Genomic DNA, 13493 nt, shown 5'->3' with positions numbered 1-13493 from the left:
ATCAGGACTTGTGCTAAGGTTCGCAACAAGAGGGGAGACACTCAGCTCTATGGGGGTATTTGGCCACGCACAAGAAGTCCTAACCTAAAGGCTGGCTCTAAGAAATTCAACGATCCATCACGCATGCATGCCGTCACGCCGACCCACGTCGGTGCACGCACCCCGTGTGGGCGATCGAACCCACAGGCCTAGACTCCACTATTCCTAAGGCTGGTTAGGAGGTAGAAAGTCTCACCACGGTGACGGTTGCAGATGCGTTTCTTCGCTCGCTCCAAGCTCGCCGGTGTCCGATCCATGCTTTAATGTGCCTTGTAAAACGTGCACATGACAACAAAAAGACATAGGAGGCCGTGAGGGCAAGAGGTATGCGAAGTATTTAAAATAAATAATTTTTGGCATATAAAAATATTCGACCAAAAAAATGAACCTTCAAGAAGGATCGCTCGATGTCGGCGAAGTGTCCGTCGCCGACTGGGGGGGGCGGCGTTCCCTGTTGATTTTGCTCCAGCGGAGTACGACGCCGACGAGGAAAAAGGCCGGCAAGGAAGAAGTCTGTCGAGTTGGGCCAGTGAAAGGAAGAAGCAAAAAGTGCCGACCGGAAATAAGGCAACCTCCAAAAATGAGCGGTAGTCGGCTGCAAACGATGGATCTCCGCGACTGAAGGAGGCTCCGACGAGTGGAGGATGTCCAACGGCCGAGAAACACACCGACAAAGAGGCTGGCGGGATGGGGGAGATCTCGGCGTATGGCTAGCCGAGAAAAGAAGAATACACTGTTAGGAGCGTCGGGAAAGCGGCGTACGATGGTGACGGCATCAGCCGGCGAACTTCAGGCGCGTCGGCGAGGCTCGGACGAAGGAGGAAGCCCGGATCTTGAGGTTTTCACGAAGCAGAATAGAGGGAGGCCTTGAGGGTGGCGGCGTCCGACCGGCGGCTGGAAGAGAGCTCGGCCGGTGACCGGAGCAGGAGCGTAGGTCGCCGGCGAGGAGGTGGAAGATGCGCGTGGGAGGATAAGGGAGAGAGGGAAAACATATATTTATTATTATTATTATTTTAATATTATAATAATATTATAATAATATTATTATTATATTATCATTATTATCCTCCACGCATTTTTTCGCCCGGACACCTCATCACGACAAAGTGGATGTCCTTCTTGGCTAAAATCAACGTTCCAGACTCGTTGACACAGTCCATTTGGTCATCCGGGGTCATCCGGACCACTTTTTCGACTATTATGCCCAAAATGATAATTTGCACATTTTTATCCCGCCCACGAAGCCGTAGTGGAGCGGACATCCTCCGTAAGTGAAATCGACGCTTCAGACACACTGGCGGGGGCCGGTCCCTCAGTCCGTTTCATCATCCGGGGTCATCTGGATCACTTAGTCAAGCAATCGGCCCAATTCGAGCCAAAATCGCGCGTGACACGCCACATAATATTTTTTTGCCCCAATCGAAGTCATTCGACGTGTCAAATGTCGGCCGACCTTCACCTAAGCGAAAGCCATAGCCTAGCAGAATGAACATGGCTATGGCTACGCTACGTGCCCCTCGACACGTGCCGAAAAGGTCTCGAGTAGGTGTCTGAACTATCGGACGTCACGGACAGACCGTAAACTATCCTGAGTTATGCGGGTGGACACCTTACACTTGTGACATCAAAAAAATTGATGCCAACAGAGACAAAGTTGGAAAAACTCAGGAAAAACATTAAGCATTTTTCTGAAGAGAGAAAAGATGAATTGGATGATGAGGAAGATCTGATTGATTACATGGATGAAGACTTTGCTGAGATAAATATTATGGAGACTAGAGCGTTTTCCTTCTTACGAGAGGCACCGATTGAGGAAAGTGGCACTGCAATATTACAAAAGGTCATCCAACAAAAAATGAGCAGGTACAATAAATGCAAAAGAAAATGGAAGAAATGATGGCTACCATTATGACCTTACAGAGTCAACCACAGTCCCCAAAAGTAGTACCTGTCGAGGTAAATCAACCGGATGTTGTTCAGAGTGATGACAATAAGAAGGAATCCACCTCCGTGAATAAAGAAGAACAATATAAGAAAGATCCTGCTAAAAATTTAATACCGGAGAAGGATATTAAAAATATGGAAGACCAACAGGTGAAAGAAACCTTGGCACAGTCTAAAGGCGGAGCATCAATTATTAAGGGTAGACCCTATTCTGAAGAATTTGATACTGTACAGTATCCCAAAGGTTTCATACCACCTCTGTTCAAAACTTTTGATGGAACAGGGAATCCTCGACAGCATGTTGCACATTTTCATGCTAGGTGTTGCAACACGGGAGGAAACGATGCGTTACTTTTCTGATAGTTTGTTAGTAGCCTGTCAAGAGTGGAATTCGATTGGTATGTGGAATTGCTAAATGATTCTGTTAAGATATTTGCAGAATTAGAAAGTCTCTTTATCAAGCGATTTGTTGGAGCTCAGAACCACATCACTGTTGGTGAACTGGTGGTTGAGAAACAAATAGTGGATGAGACTTTAGTGGAGTATATTCTACGCTGGAGTAATCTAAGCATGAAATGTGAACCCTAACTTCAAGAACAACACGCGATTGAGATATTACTGAAGAGTATTCACAGACCAGTTGCATTCCTTCTCAAAGGGTTCACAATTAAAACTTTTGAAAAATTATTTAGTAAAGCCGAAAGTCTTCAAGAAGAAGCAAAGCAACTTGATTTCATTGAAAAATCCAAAAAATAGAGATCAACGAAGATTTTTGAGAAGAAGTCTGGAACTGTTGCAACTATTGATAAAGGTAAGCAACCACTGGAAATAAATGTTGAACAATCGCAACAAAGCCATCAACCTCCTCAATAATACTGCTCACAATCATCCCAGCAAAGATCTTACCAGACAGATAATCAACCAATCTGGACTATGGCAGAACATTTAAACAAAGTATATCCTTTTGAAGATGAGGCAGTTGGCAAAATGTTTCGTAATTTGATTAAGAAACCAGAGTTCAAGCTGCCTGAACCTAAGAAACCTGATGAAGTTGATAGGAAGGATAACCCACTGTATTGTCCATATCATAGGATGATTGGACATACTCTGAAAAATTGTTTCACTTTTAAGAATTGGCTGGAATACAATTTGAAGAGAGGGAACATTAAGATCTTGAAAGAGTATATGAAAGAACCTAGAGAATTTCAATCAATACAATTTTGGCTGAGCCTACTGTTTCGATCGATTCTTATGCAATTGATGATGGATGGAACACAGTTTGGACAAAATCTTCAAAGAAGATACTAAATCAGATCCAAAGTGCTTCAGTACAAGACGTAATTCAAAATCTAGAACATGCTAAACCAACATTATCAATTACAATAAAAGAAGATTCGAAGAAGAAAATTGAAAAATTCACAGAAAATCCAAAGCGTGAAATGAAATTTGATTGCCCTAGATTAGTTTCCACGGATTTGGGAGAGAAATCTCTCAAACCTCTGACTTTGTATGATTTCTTCTTTTCTCCTCCAGGGGCACATAATACTATGGAATTCAATTTTGGCTATGTTTTGGCTGTTTCTACTGTTGATGTGATTGATGATAACCGATCTCAACCCGATAATAATCTCAATCCACATAATGATTCTCAAATCATACAAAATTTTGATACATGTAACAACAATCTGGGAAAGGATATTGATGATAATGATGTTGATTCAGAAACTGATACGCCCGTCTTTGAATTTCACAGATCGCCGATTGCAATAGAATTAGAATCTTCAGATTTAGAAGAACCCTTAGAAGAATCAGTTATTCCAACTCATGTGGAGGCAGTACCCAAGTTAATTCAAGACCTAGAAGAGATAACAGAGATAAGTTTGAGAAGCAGAAAATCATTGCCTCCAAGAATGGGTCCAAAGGATAAGGAAAAACAAGTGGTTGTTCAAGATAATCCAACTCCATTAATTGATGAAGTACCTGTTCAGAGAGAGGATGGAGAACTAAGCAATAAGGTGGACTACAATGTACTAGCCCATCTTAGGAAGTTACCTGCTAAGTTGAGTATATATGATGCACTGATCCTATCAAAGGAAATGAGGGAGGCTTTAGTAAAAGCTTTACTTGATCCAGAAATCTATTTAGCTCAACTTGCTAGTACTTCCTTGGATGAGGTTTGTTCATTAAGGGAACAAGCAAAAATAACATTTACAAATGATGATTTGCTGTTGGGTACTGCTGATCATAATCGTTCGTTGTATATTTCTGTCAACATCGGTAACTTCATGCTCTCTAGAGTATTAGTGGATCCAGGAGCGTCCATTAATATAATGAATTTACGAACATTGGCTTATTTGGACATAGATGCAAGACAGTTGATTGCTGATAAGATGATGTTAAGAGGTTTTAACCAGAAAGGGGAAAGAGCTCTTAAAAAATTGAAGAATTAGTAACAACTGCAAAATTTCATATCATTGACTCTGAGACTTCATTCAATGCTCTCTTGGGCCAAACCTGGATTCATGAAAACAGTTTGGTTCCTTCATCACTACATCAATGTATAAAATATTATCTGGAAGGACAAGAATATTGTATAAAAGGAGATTTACAACCATTTTCAATCCATGAAGCATGCCACTTACTAACTCCTCTGAAAAGGATTGTTCTATCTCATGATATTGCTGCAAGTAAAGTAAAAGATCCAAAAAGAATATAAAGACAAGGTCATGCAGTACCGATTCAATGATCTTTTATCACTCCTTTACAACAAGAGGGTGAGAGTTTCTCTAGAACTTGTATCCGAGATCGAGTCCGAGGACAAGATCGTGGAAGGAACAATAAAATCGTTGAACAAAAGAATTCAATTATTAACATTGGTTTGGAAGACAGTTCTAAAGATGAGAAAGACAAGAAGGTTGTAATGACGGTTAACCAGAAGAAACCTCAGTTTCAAATCGATATAGAAGACAAAGAAAATGTGTGTATAGCTCAATGTATGATCGGATTAATCGCTATGTACAAATTGTGGCCCTCACCCCAATTTCCACACATAAAATTGAGGGTCAAATTGTCAAAGAAGTACATAGTGCAGGTATGAAAATAATTAAGTTTCATCGTGGTTCTTCATCCTCTAGTTCTAAAATCAATGTAGTGAGTTCTAAAATCAATGTAGAACTAGAAGATAATCTTTCTTCTAAATTAATGGAATTACCTGTTGATTGGTACTCGCCTTGTGTTCAAAACCTTGCTCAGCGTGCTATGGTGCTTAAGTAATGGTCAAGAGATCAATCAGATTATTTTGAAAAACTTTAGAATAATAATAATAATAATAATCAAGCATTCAAGTCTAAACAAGGTCTTAGGTTCTGCACAGTAGGACCTATTGATGATACGGAGTTTTGCCTAGTTGTTACTAATGAGCATGACAAAAATTGTTAAGAAGCTCTGGACAACTATGAAGATCCTATAATTGAGGATGCTCCACCAGAATTCAAAGAAGAGATCAAATCAACAATAGATGAGTTACAAGAAATTAACTTGGGTACCAAAAAGGAACCAAGGCCAATTTTCATTAGCTCTTTATTTGATGAAGAAGAGTATGAATATGAATAATTTGTTGACAGAATTTAAATACTATTTTTCTTAGAGTTACGAGGAAATGCCTGGATTAGCACCAGAAGTTGCAGTACATAAGTTGGCTTAGATCCTACTACAATTCTAGTTAAACAAGCTCCAAAAAAGAATGTGTCTTGATATTGAAAAACAAGTTATCAATGAAGTTAAGAAACTAATAGACGCTAAATTCATACAGAAAGAACAATACCCCACATGGCTGGCTAGCATAATAATAAGAAGAAAAATGGGCAAATTTGTATTTACGTGGACTTTAAAGATTTGAATAAAGCATGCCCAAAAGATAAGTTTCCTCTTCTAATTCCAGAATTGATGGTGGATATTGCGTCATCTCATGACTCATGAAGGATATTGCGTCATCTCATGAAATTTTCTCCTTTATGGATGGATCATCTGGATACAATTAGATAAAATTGGCTCCCAAAAATAAAAAATTTACAGCTTTCCGAACGCCCGTTGGAGTTTATTGTTATACAACAATGCCTTTTGGATTAAAGAATACTGGTGCAACATATCAGTGAGCAATGAAAAGAATTTTTGATAACCTCATTCACAATCAAGTGGAATGTTATGTGGACAATTTGGTTATCAAAAGCAGACGGAAAGAAGATCATTTGTACGATTTGAGAATTATTTTTGAACGTTTACGACAATTTAACCTTAAAATGAATCCCTAAAGTGCGCATTTGGTGTGACTTCTGGGAAATGTTTAGGGTTTGTTATTCATCACTGTGGGATTGAAATTAATTTGGGAAAAATTAAAGCTATCCTGGAAATACCACCCCCTAAAAATTTAAAGCAATTACAATCCTTTCAAGGGAGGATGGCGTATCTAAGATGCTTTATCTCTAACTTGTCAGGTAGGAGTCAACTTTTTTTCTGCGTTGACTAAGAAAGACGCAATATTTATTTGGGATGATAAATGTCAATGTTCTTTTGAAAGTATTAAACAATACCTAACGACACCTTCTATTTTGGCAGTGCCCATCTCAGGTAGGCCTTTAATACTTTATACCGCAACTTTGGATGACTCCCTCAGAGCCCTGCTAGCCCAAGTCAATGATGATGGTAAAGAAAACACACTTTATTATTTAAGTCGTTGTTTAATACTAGTGAAACTAAAGTATCCTCCGATTGAGAAACACTGTTTGGCTTTAATCTTCGTAGTCCTGAAATTTTGACATTACATGCTTTCTCACAAAGTTAACCTTATTTCAAAGTTTAATCCACTGCAATATTTAATGACCCGACCGACGCTTTCTGGTTGGTTAGCGAGGTGGGCCATGGTATTATTACAATTTGATATAACTTTCGTTCCCCTTCGAGCTGTGAAAGGGTAGATTTTAGCAGAATTCCTCGCAGCGCACCAGTTACCAGCTGATTCTCCTCTCAATGATGATTTACCGGATAAACAGATAATGAATTTGGAAAATTCCAAGACTCAATGTTGGGAATTATATTTTGTTGGGGCTTCTTCAGCACAAAGGGATAAATAATTGCAAACAATAATACCTGGTAAAGCAGGAATTGGGCTGATCTTTATTACACCGCAACAAGGAATGTTAAGTTATTCTTACCATTTAACAAAACCATATACAAATAATGAGGCAGAATATGAAGCATTGATAACAAGGTTACAATTGGCAATATCAATGGGTAGAACTGATATTAATATCTACGTAGATTCACAATTGATTATTCAACAGGTTGCTGGACAGTATAGAATTTTGAAAACTAAATTGGAACAATATCACCGTTACACAATGAAGTTATTGGAACATATTCCAAATATGACAATGTACAGAATCCCAAGGGGAGAGATTATTCTTGCAGATGCATTAGCCAGACTCGCCAAGGAATTTGAATTTCCACAGGAAAGTTTCATCGAGATAACTGTTCAAGGGCTTCAAGTTCTATCTCAAATTGATATTGATACCTTAGATAAATTGGGTAGAGAAGAAATAATAATGGAAACTATAGAAAATACAGAAGATTGGCGTCAACCTTTTATAGAATATTTGCAAATAGGAAAGTTGTTGGATGATAAGTCAATGGCGCATCAGATAAAGAAAAGAGCCTTGTCATATGTTTTAATAGATAATGTTCTTTACCGAAGATCTTTTGACCAAATGTGGTTGAGATGTGTGAAAGGTTCATAAGCTCAAAAAATTGTTAAGGAGACACATTTAGGAATTTGTGGCACTCATCAGTCAGGTCCAAAAATGAAAATCAAAATCAAAAGGCTAGGATATTACTGACCTGTGATGATGACCAACTGTTTGAAGGTTGCCAAAAGTTGTCATTAAAATCAAGTACACGGAGTGGTCTTGCATCAACCTCCAAACGTATTGCACCCAACAATCGTGTCATGGCCATTCAAGTGTTGGAGTATAGATATAGTGGGTCCTATAAACCCTCCACCTTTGAAGGGACATCGATTCATACTTGCTGCAACAAACTATTTTTCGAAATGGGCAGAAGCAATAACTCTTCAGGAAGTGAAAGCACACCATGTTCTGCAGTTCTTCAAAAATCAAGCTGTCTATCATTTTAGGGTACCACGTAGGATCATCTCAGATAATGGTTCCACATTCAAAAACACAAAAATCAATAACTTCGTCAGAAAACACGGAATAGATTGACGCTATTCTACAACTTATTATCCAAAGGCTAATGGATTGGCCGAGGCTTTTAAATAGACTCTCGTCCAAATTCTAAAGAAAACTTTGGATGAAAATAAAAGAAGTTGGCATGAGCAGTTATTAGAAGACTTATGGGCCTATAGGATTACGTTTAGAATTCCAACTTAGTCTACACCTAATGCTCTTGTGTATGGGTCCGAGGTTGTGCTACCTTTAGAAGTTCAACTTCCATCTCTCAGAGTTGTCATTGCCAATAAAATTGCCACTGAAGAGAACACCAGATTACGACTAGAAGAATTAGAAAGTTTGGAAGGAAAATGATTGGAAAGAAAATGATTGATAGCACAATAAAATCTGGAATTATATCAAGCTAGAATGATTCAAACTATTGGGAATTCATATTATTCTTGCTTAAGCCCGGTCTGACATATTGATTGTTTTCCTATTTTGGTGCAGGAAAATGTCAAGAGGAAGGACAATTTTTACCTTCAAGAATGTCATGGGTTTTTCCCTTTACAAAGAAAAGTTTGAAGAAGGGGGAGTGATCGAATTCGATCTCAACATTGACCAGATCGAGCTGAATTACGAAAGTTTGGCCATAACCATGGTTAATAAGAAATAATTTTGTGAGCAAAAGCCTGCACTAAAATTCAGGAGTAAGAATCAATTCACCGCTGCGAAGAAAAGAAAGTTAGAAAAGTTGATGAAGCAGAGTCAAGTAATGCTGCGATTAATCGAATGAAGTCAATGGTAATGACTTCAAAGGGCGAGCTTGTTGGTGCTAACCCTACCGACAAACAGCTGGAAGGTAAAGCAACACTCACTAGCATGCAGAAAAGAAACCAAAATTGCCGCATCCGTAAGATGCTGGAGCAGTTAAAAGAACAAGGGGAAAATGAAGATGTTATTACACAAATGGCAATCAAATTAAAAGGGAAAACTTTTGATCGGCCAGTTGAAGTGCTACCTCAACCCGTGAAGACTGAAGAAAGATCTATAAAGGTTGAGCCTTACATTCCTCAATTTGTAAGTAGAACACGTCCTTTACAAATTATTTTGGAACATGAGCTGGAATAATATGAGAAATTAAGAAAGCAGAACTTCGAGCATTTTTAGAGGCTTCAGGGAAAGTATGTTAATATACTTGAAGGATTAGAATTACACACAAATGTATTCACTAGCAGTGAGCAGGATGATAATGTGGAGCATGTCTTTTTGGAAAGAGACATGGGTCGTGCTGGTCGGTTAAGAAGAACATATTCTGAGACCAGGAAGTGGAAACACGGTAAAGAAAGGGTTACAATACAGTATGGTTGTTGTTATAATTTTGCTCAGGAGAAGGAAGGAAATCCGCCTGGAATAATTTGCTAAGACGAAGTTGACCCTTTACCATCATTCATAAAGAGAATGATTAAACGATTGGTGACTTAGCATATCTTACCAGCAGATTGTATTCCCAATAGCTGCATAGTTAATATCTACGAGGCTGGTAACTGTATTCCTCCACATGTTGATCATGATGATTTTGTGAGACCATTCTGCACAGTCTCATTCATCAACAAATGTAACACTATGTTCGAGACGGAAATCCAGATTGTTGGTGATGGAGAATTTTGAGATTCTGTAGAGATCCCTTTACCTGTAGGATCAATTTTGGTTTTGAACGGGAACGACGCTGATGTAGCTAAACACTATATCCCTGGAGTACTATATACTAGAGTTTCTATAACTCTCAGGAGAATGAATGAAGACAAGGTGCCATTCCGTTTTAAGCCTGATCCCGAGATAGAGAATTTGTAGCCTTATGAGCTATAAGTTGTTTAAAGACAGCACACCTCAATATATATTTAAAAAAAGTTGCTTCCACTTTTCCGATAATATGTTAGAACATGAGGCTAGCCCTTATATAGCTTACCATTTCAACATGGATACTGGTAGAAAATGACTGGTTGGATGATACGCAGATTGAATTCAGTCATATGTATCTGGTATTGACGTATGGAAGAACATTCAGATGTATGGATCATTTTCATATGGTTCCAAAAGATGTTTTTATCATGTCCTCTTAAATGGAATCAAGCAGTATTTTATTCAATACCAAATTACGTTCCTGATATGACAGTTTAAAGAGAATATGCTGAAATTTCTTTTCACAATTGTGACTGCAATTTGGGTAACTGATTGAGAAAAACAAATAAATTTGATTTTCCTCGATTCTGAGAAAGGCTAACAAGCAAGAACGATCTATAAAACAACATATGTAATAAATTTTGCTAAGGAGAAGTCCACTTCAACTCTGTAATGAATCCTAAAACAACAGACGACATTTCTTCGACTAGTCTCAGTTCAGATATAACTTCCCCAGCGGTATTCTGAGTTGGTCTGGTCTCTTCCTGTTTCGCTTAAGTTTGAGGAAAAGTCCACTTCGACTCTGTAATAAATCCTAAGACCACAGATGACATTTGTTAGACTAGATTCAGTTCGGATATGACTTCCCCAACAATATTCTGAGTTGATATAGTCTTCCTGCTTCACTTTTTTCTCTACATCCTTTGGGATAAGGTTTAATATTGATTCTTCCTCGACACATTCTTTCATATTATTGTCAAATGCTGAATTTTTCCTTTGCACATATTTCAAAAGTCATTTCAAAATTCAAATCCACGACAACAATTTCAAAATATAAATGTCCATCCTTAGCAAAAATCCTACTTCACCTCAATTCGAATTCGACACTCGATTTGTCCCAAGTATGGTTACTTAGACATTTTTTCAAAATGTTGTTGGTTGCTTCGGTCGACACCAATAGGTGTGTCACGATTATGTAACACACCACACCTATTGAGGGTCCATTTGTTGACCTCATTTTGCGGTCTTTTTTTCTCTTCCCTAGATACCCTAGGATCTAGCCTTAGGATTTCCTATTTGACTCTCTTAGAGGACTAGACTGGGATCTACACCACTTGAGGACTAGACTTACTTCACTTTTTGAAGTTTCATATGGGAGGTTTCAGATCCTCAACACTTTTTGAAGTTTCTTTCATATGGGAGGTTTCAGATCCTCAACATTTGATTGAGTCGATTGAAAAGCCAACGTATTGAAGCTCAAATTGAACTCATATAGAAATTCAAAAGACACATGTGGACACCATGACGTGTGCAACAATTGACTTGCCACCACGAGCGATGTGTTTGATTTTGGTTGTCACTTATGTGAGGACCGATCAACATTTTTATTTTTATTCATTGAACGGCTCAGATCGGACCAAAATAATTTTTTTGTCGCAACGCGCACAAACTGTGGTTAATTTGGCGCGATCATCGATGAATTTGTCTAAATAACCCTGGATGACAAAACGGACCACGCCGTCATGTCCAGAACGTTGATGTTAGTTAGGAAGGACACCCATTTTGTTGGGGCGCCACACTTGCACAAAATTTGATAGTTTCTTTAAAAAAAATAAAAAAATATTTTTTTCATAGAAAGGTTTTAAAACCCCTAAGCTCTAATCTGTCCCTCATGTGTGCCTCCTCTTTTCTTGGGACCGAAACATGCCCTAACTCCCTTTGTTCCTCTCGGCCGAGTAGGGAGGCCCCATTTCTGGTTTCTCCGATCACCTTATTCCTCTCCGGTTGCGGCTTACCTTCTTCTTCGGTCATAACTGCCGGTCACTTTCTTGTAACGACTTTTCGCACGCAACAAATTTGGTAACCCTCTCGTTCTTGGGTTTATGCATTTCCCTTGTCGTGAGCCCCTTGCCCTCTCGATGGCAATAAATACTCCCATGGGGGAGGAATAGGGTGGCATTTTTTTTACTCCGAGGAAGGACTGTGAGCTGTTTTGTTTCTTGATTTGGGCATTCTTATTTCTGAGTTCTCTTTTACAATTTCCTAGAACATTGCCAGATTTAATCAGGTATACTTAGTTGTTTCAGTTTTCTTTCTTTACTGTATATTCCTTTCTTTACTGCATAGTCTTTCTTTTTTTATATTGGTTTACTTTCGTAGTTTTCCTTCAGTCTTTTTCTGTTACAGTACTTTATTACACAGATGTTCCTTTTCTTTACTACATTGTGTTATAGACAATCATCTATATTCATATTTTTTTAATATTTTTATCCTAGCATGTTTGTGTAACACCGTAGGATAGGCCATTCGAGACATGATTTTATCACTTCTCTTTCTCCTCTTCTCAGAACGAGACAACGACGTGGTCGATTGTCGATTCATCTCGGGGAGGCGACCGAGATGACAACAGAAGACGACATGAGGAACTCCAACCAACTTTCGTAGACTTAAATGACATACTTATAGGACGTCGAGGTCGTTTGTCTGACATGATGTAAACCCTCATACATTATTTTTTAGGACTTTCTACGATTTTATATCATACGATATAAGTCATAAACTTTTTAGGATTCTGAGGTCATCGTTCGGTATGATAAATCCTCATATTTTCTCGGGCTATTTGCATATGACATACAGATATAAGTCCCGAATATCTAAATAACTTGCAGGACTGAAACATCAAATAATTTCTCTTTCAAAGATGTAAAGCCTAACCATAGTTTAGTTTGAGATGACACAAAATTTTATTCGGTATCTTCAATATCTCTTACTTTCACTAATTTGGATTCCGGAAATAACTGTTCTTATTTGAAGTTATCCCACTTGAATTTTCCTATAAGCAATCGTGGAATCCTAAATGTTGAATTATTAAGGACGGAGCCTCTAATCATTATCGAGAGTTTTCTCAAATGACCTATGTCATTTGTAATGTAATAAATTATAGGGGCTTGCATCTATAGGGAATTAAGAACCTAGACTAATCAAAACCCTGTCTAATCTTTGCATTAGATAGGGAAATTTGTCAGCTGTAAATTTACAGACCAAAATAGAGTCATAAAATTTTAAGTTTGGATAGTTAAGCCTACTAACAAGTCATACACTCATCCTTTTGAGATGATATATCACTTGTGGTATTGTGCTCAACTATTTAAACTATTAAATATATGAGGTCTATCCAGTCTCATTATTTTCCAAAAATTAAAAAGAAAATATCATTTTCACAAAATTAAAATTACATTATATATATATATTATATTAAATTTAAATTTTAAAATCTTATTTTAAAAAAAAAAACCCCGACAGGGTACTACTGATGATATTGGAGGAGACTCAGTCCTAAGAGTCGACCGAAAGAGGAATCGATCGGGGAAGTACTGTGTCGATGCT

The 13493-nt window shown here is 38.1% G+C and overlaps 1 protein-coding gene across 1 annotated transcript; it reads left to right on the top strand.

Annotated features, from left to right (window-relative positions):
* The first annotated feature begins 9011 nt into the window (after window positions 1–9011).
* Window positions 9012–9875, top strand: LOC110028218. The gene is made up of 3 exons (XM_020729972.1): window positions 9012–9284; window positions 9375–9543; window positions 9706–9875. The coding sequence occupies exons 1-3, from the start codon at window positions 9012–9014 to the stop codon at window positions 9873–9875; spliced, it is 612 nt and encodes a 203-aa protein (XP_020585631.1).
* The last annotated feature ends 3618 nt before the right edge of the window (window positions 9876–13493 follow it).

The sequence above is a fragment of the Phalaenopsis equestris genome, unplaced genomic scaffold (assembly GCF_001263595.1).
Source record: "Phalaenopsis equestris unplaced genomic scaffold, ASM126359v1 Scaffold000504, whole genome shotgun sequence".
NCBI lineage: Eukaryota > Viridiplantae > Streptophyta > Magnoliopsida > Asparagales > Orchidaceae > Phalaenopsis > Phalaenopsis equestris.
The sequence above is the reverse complement of the archived record's forward strand: the minus strand, read 5'-3'. Positions and strand labels throughout refer to the sequence as shown.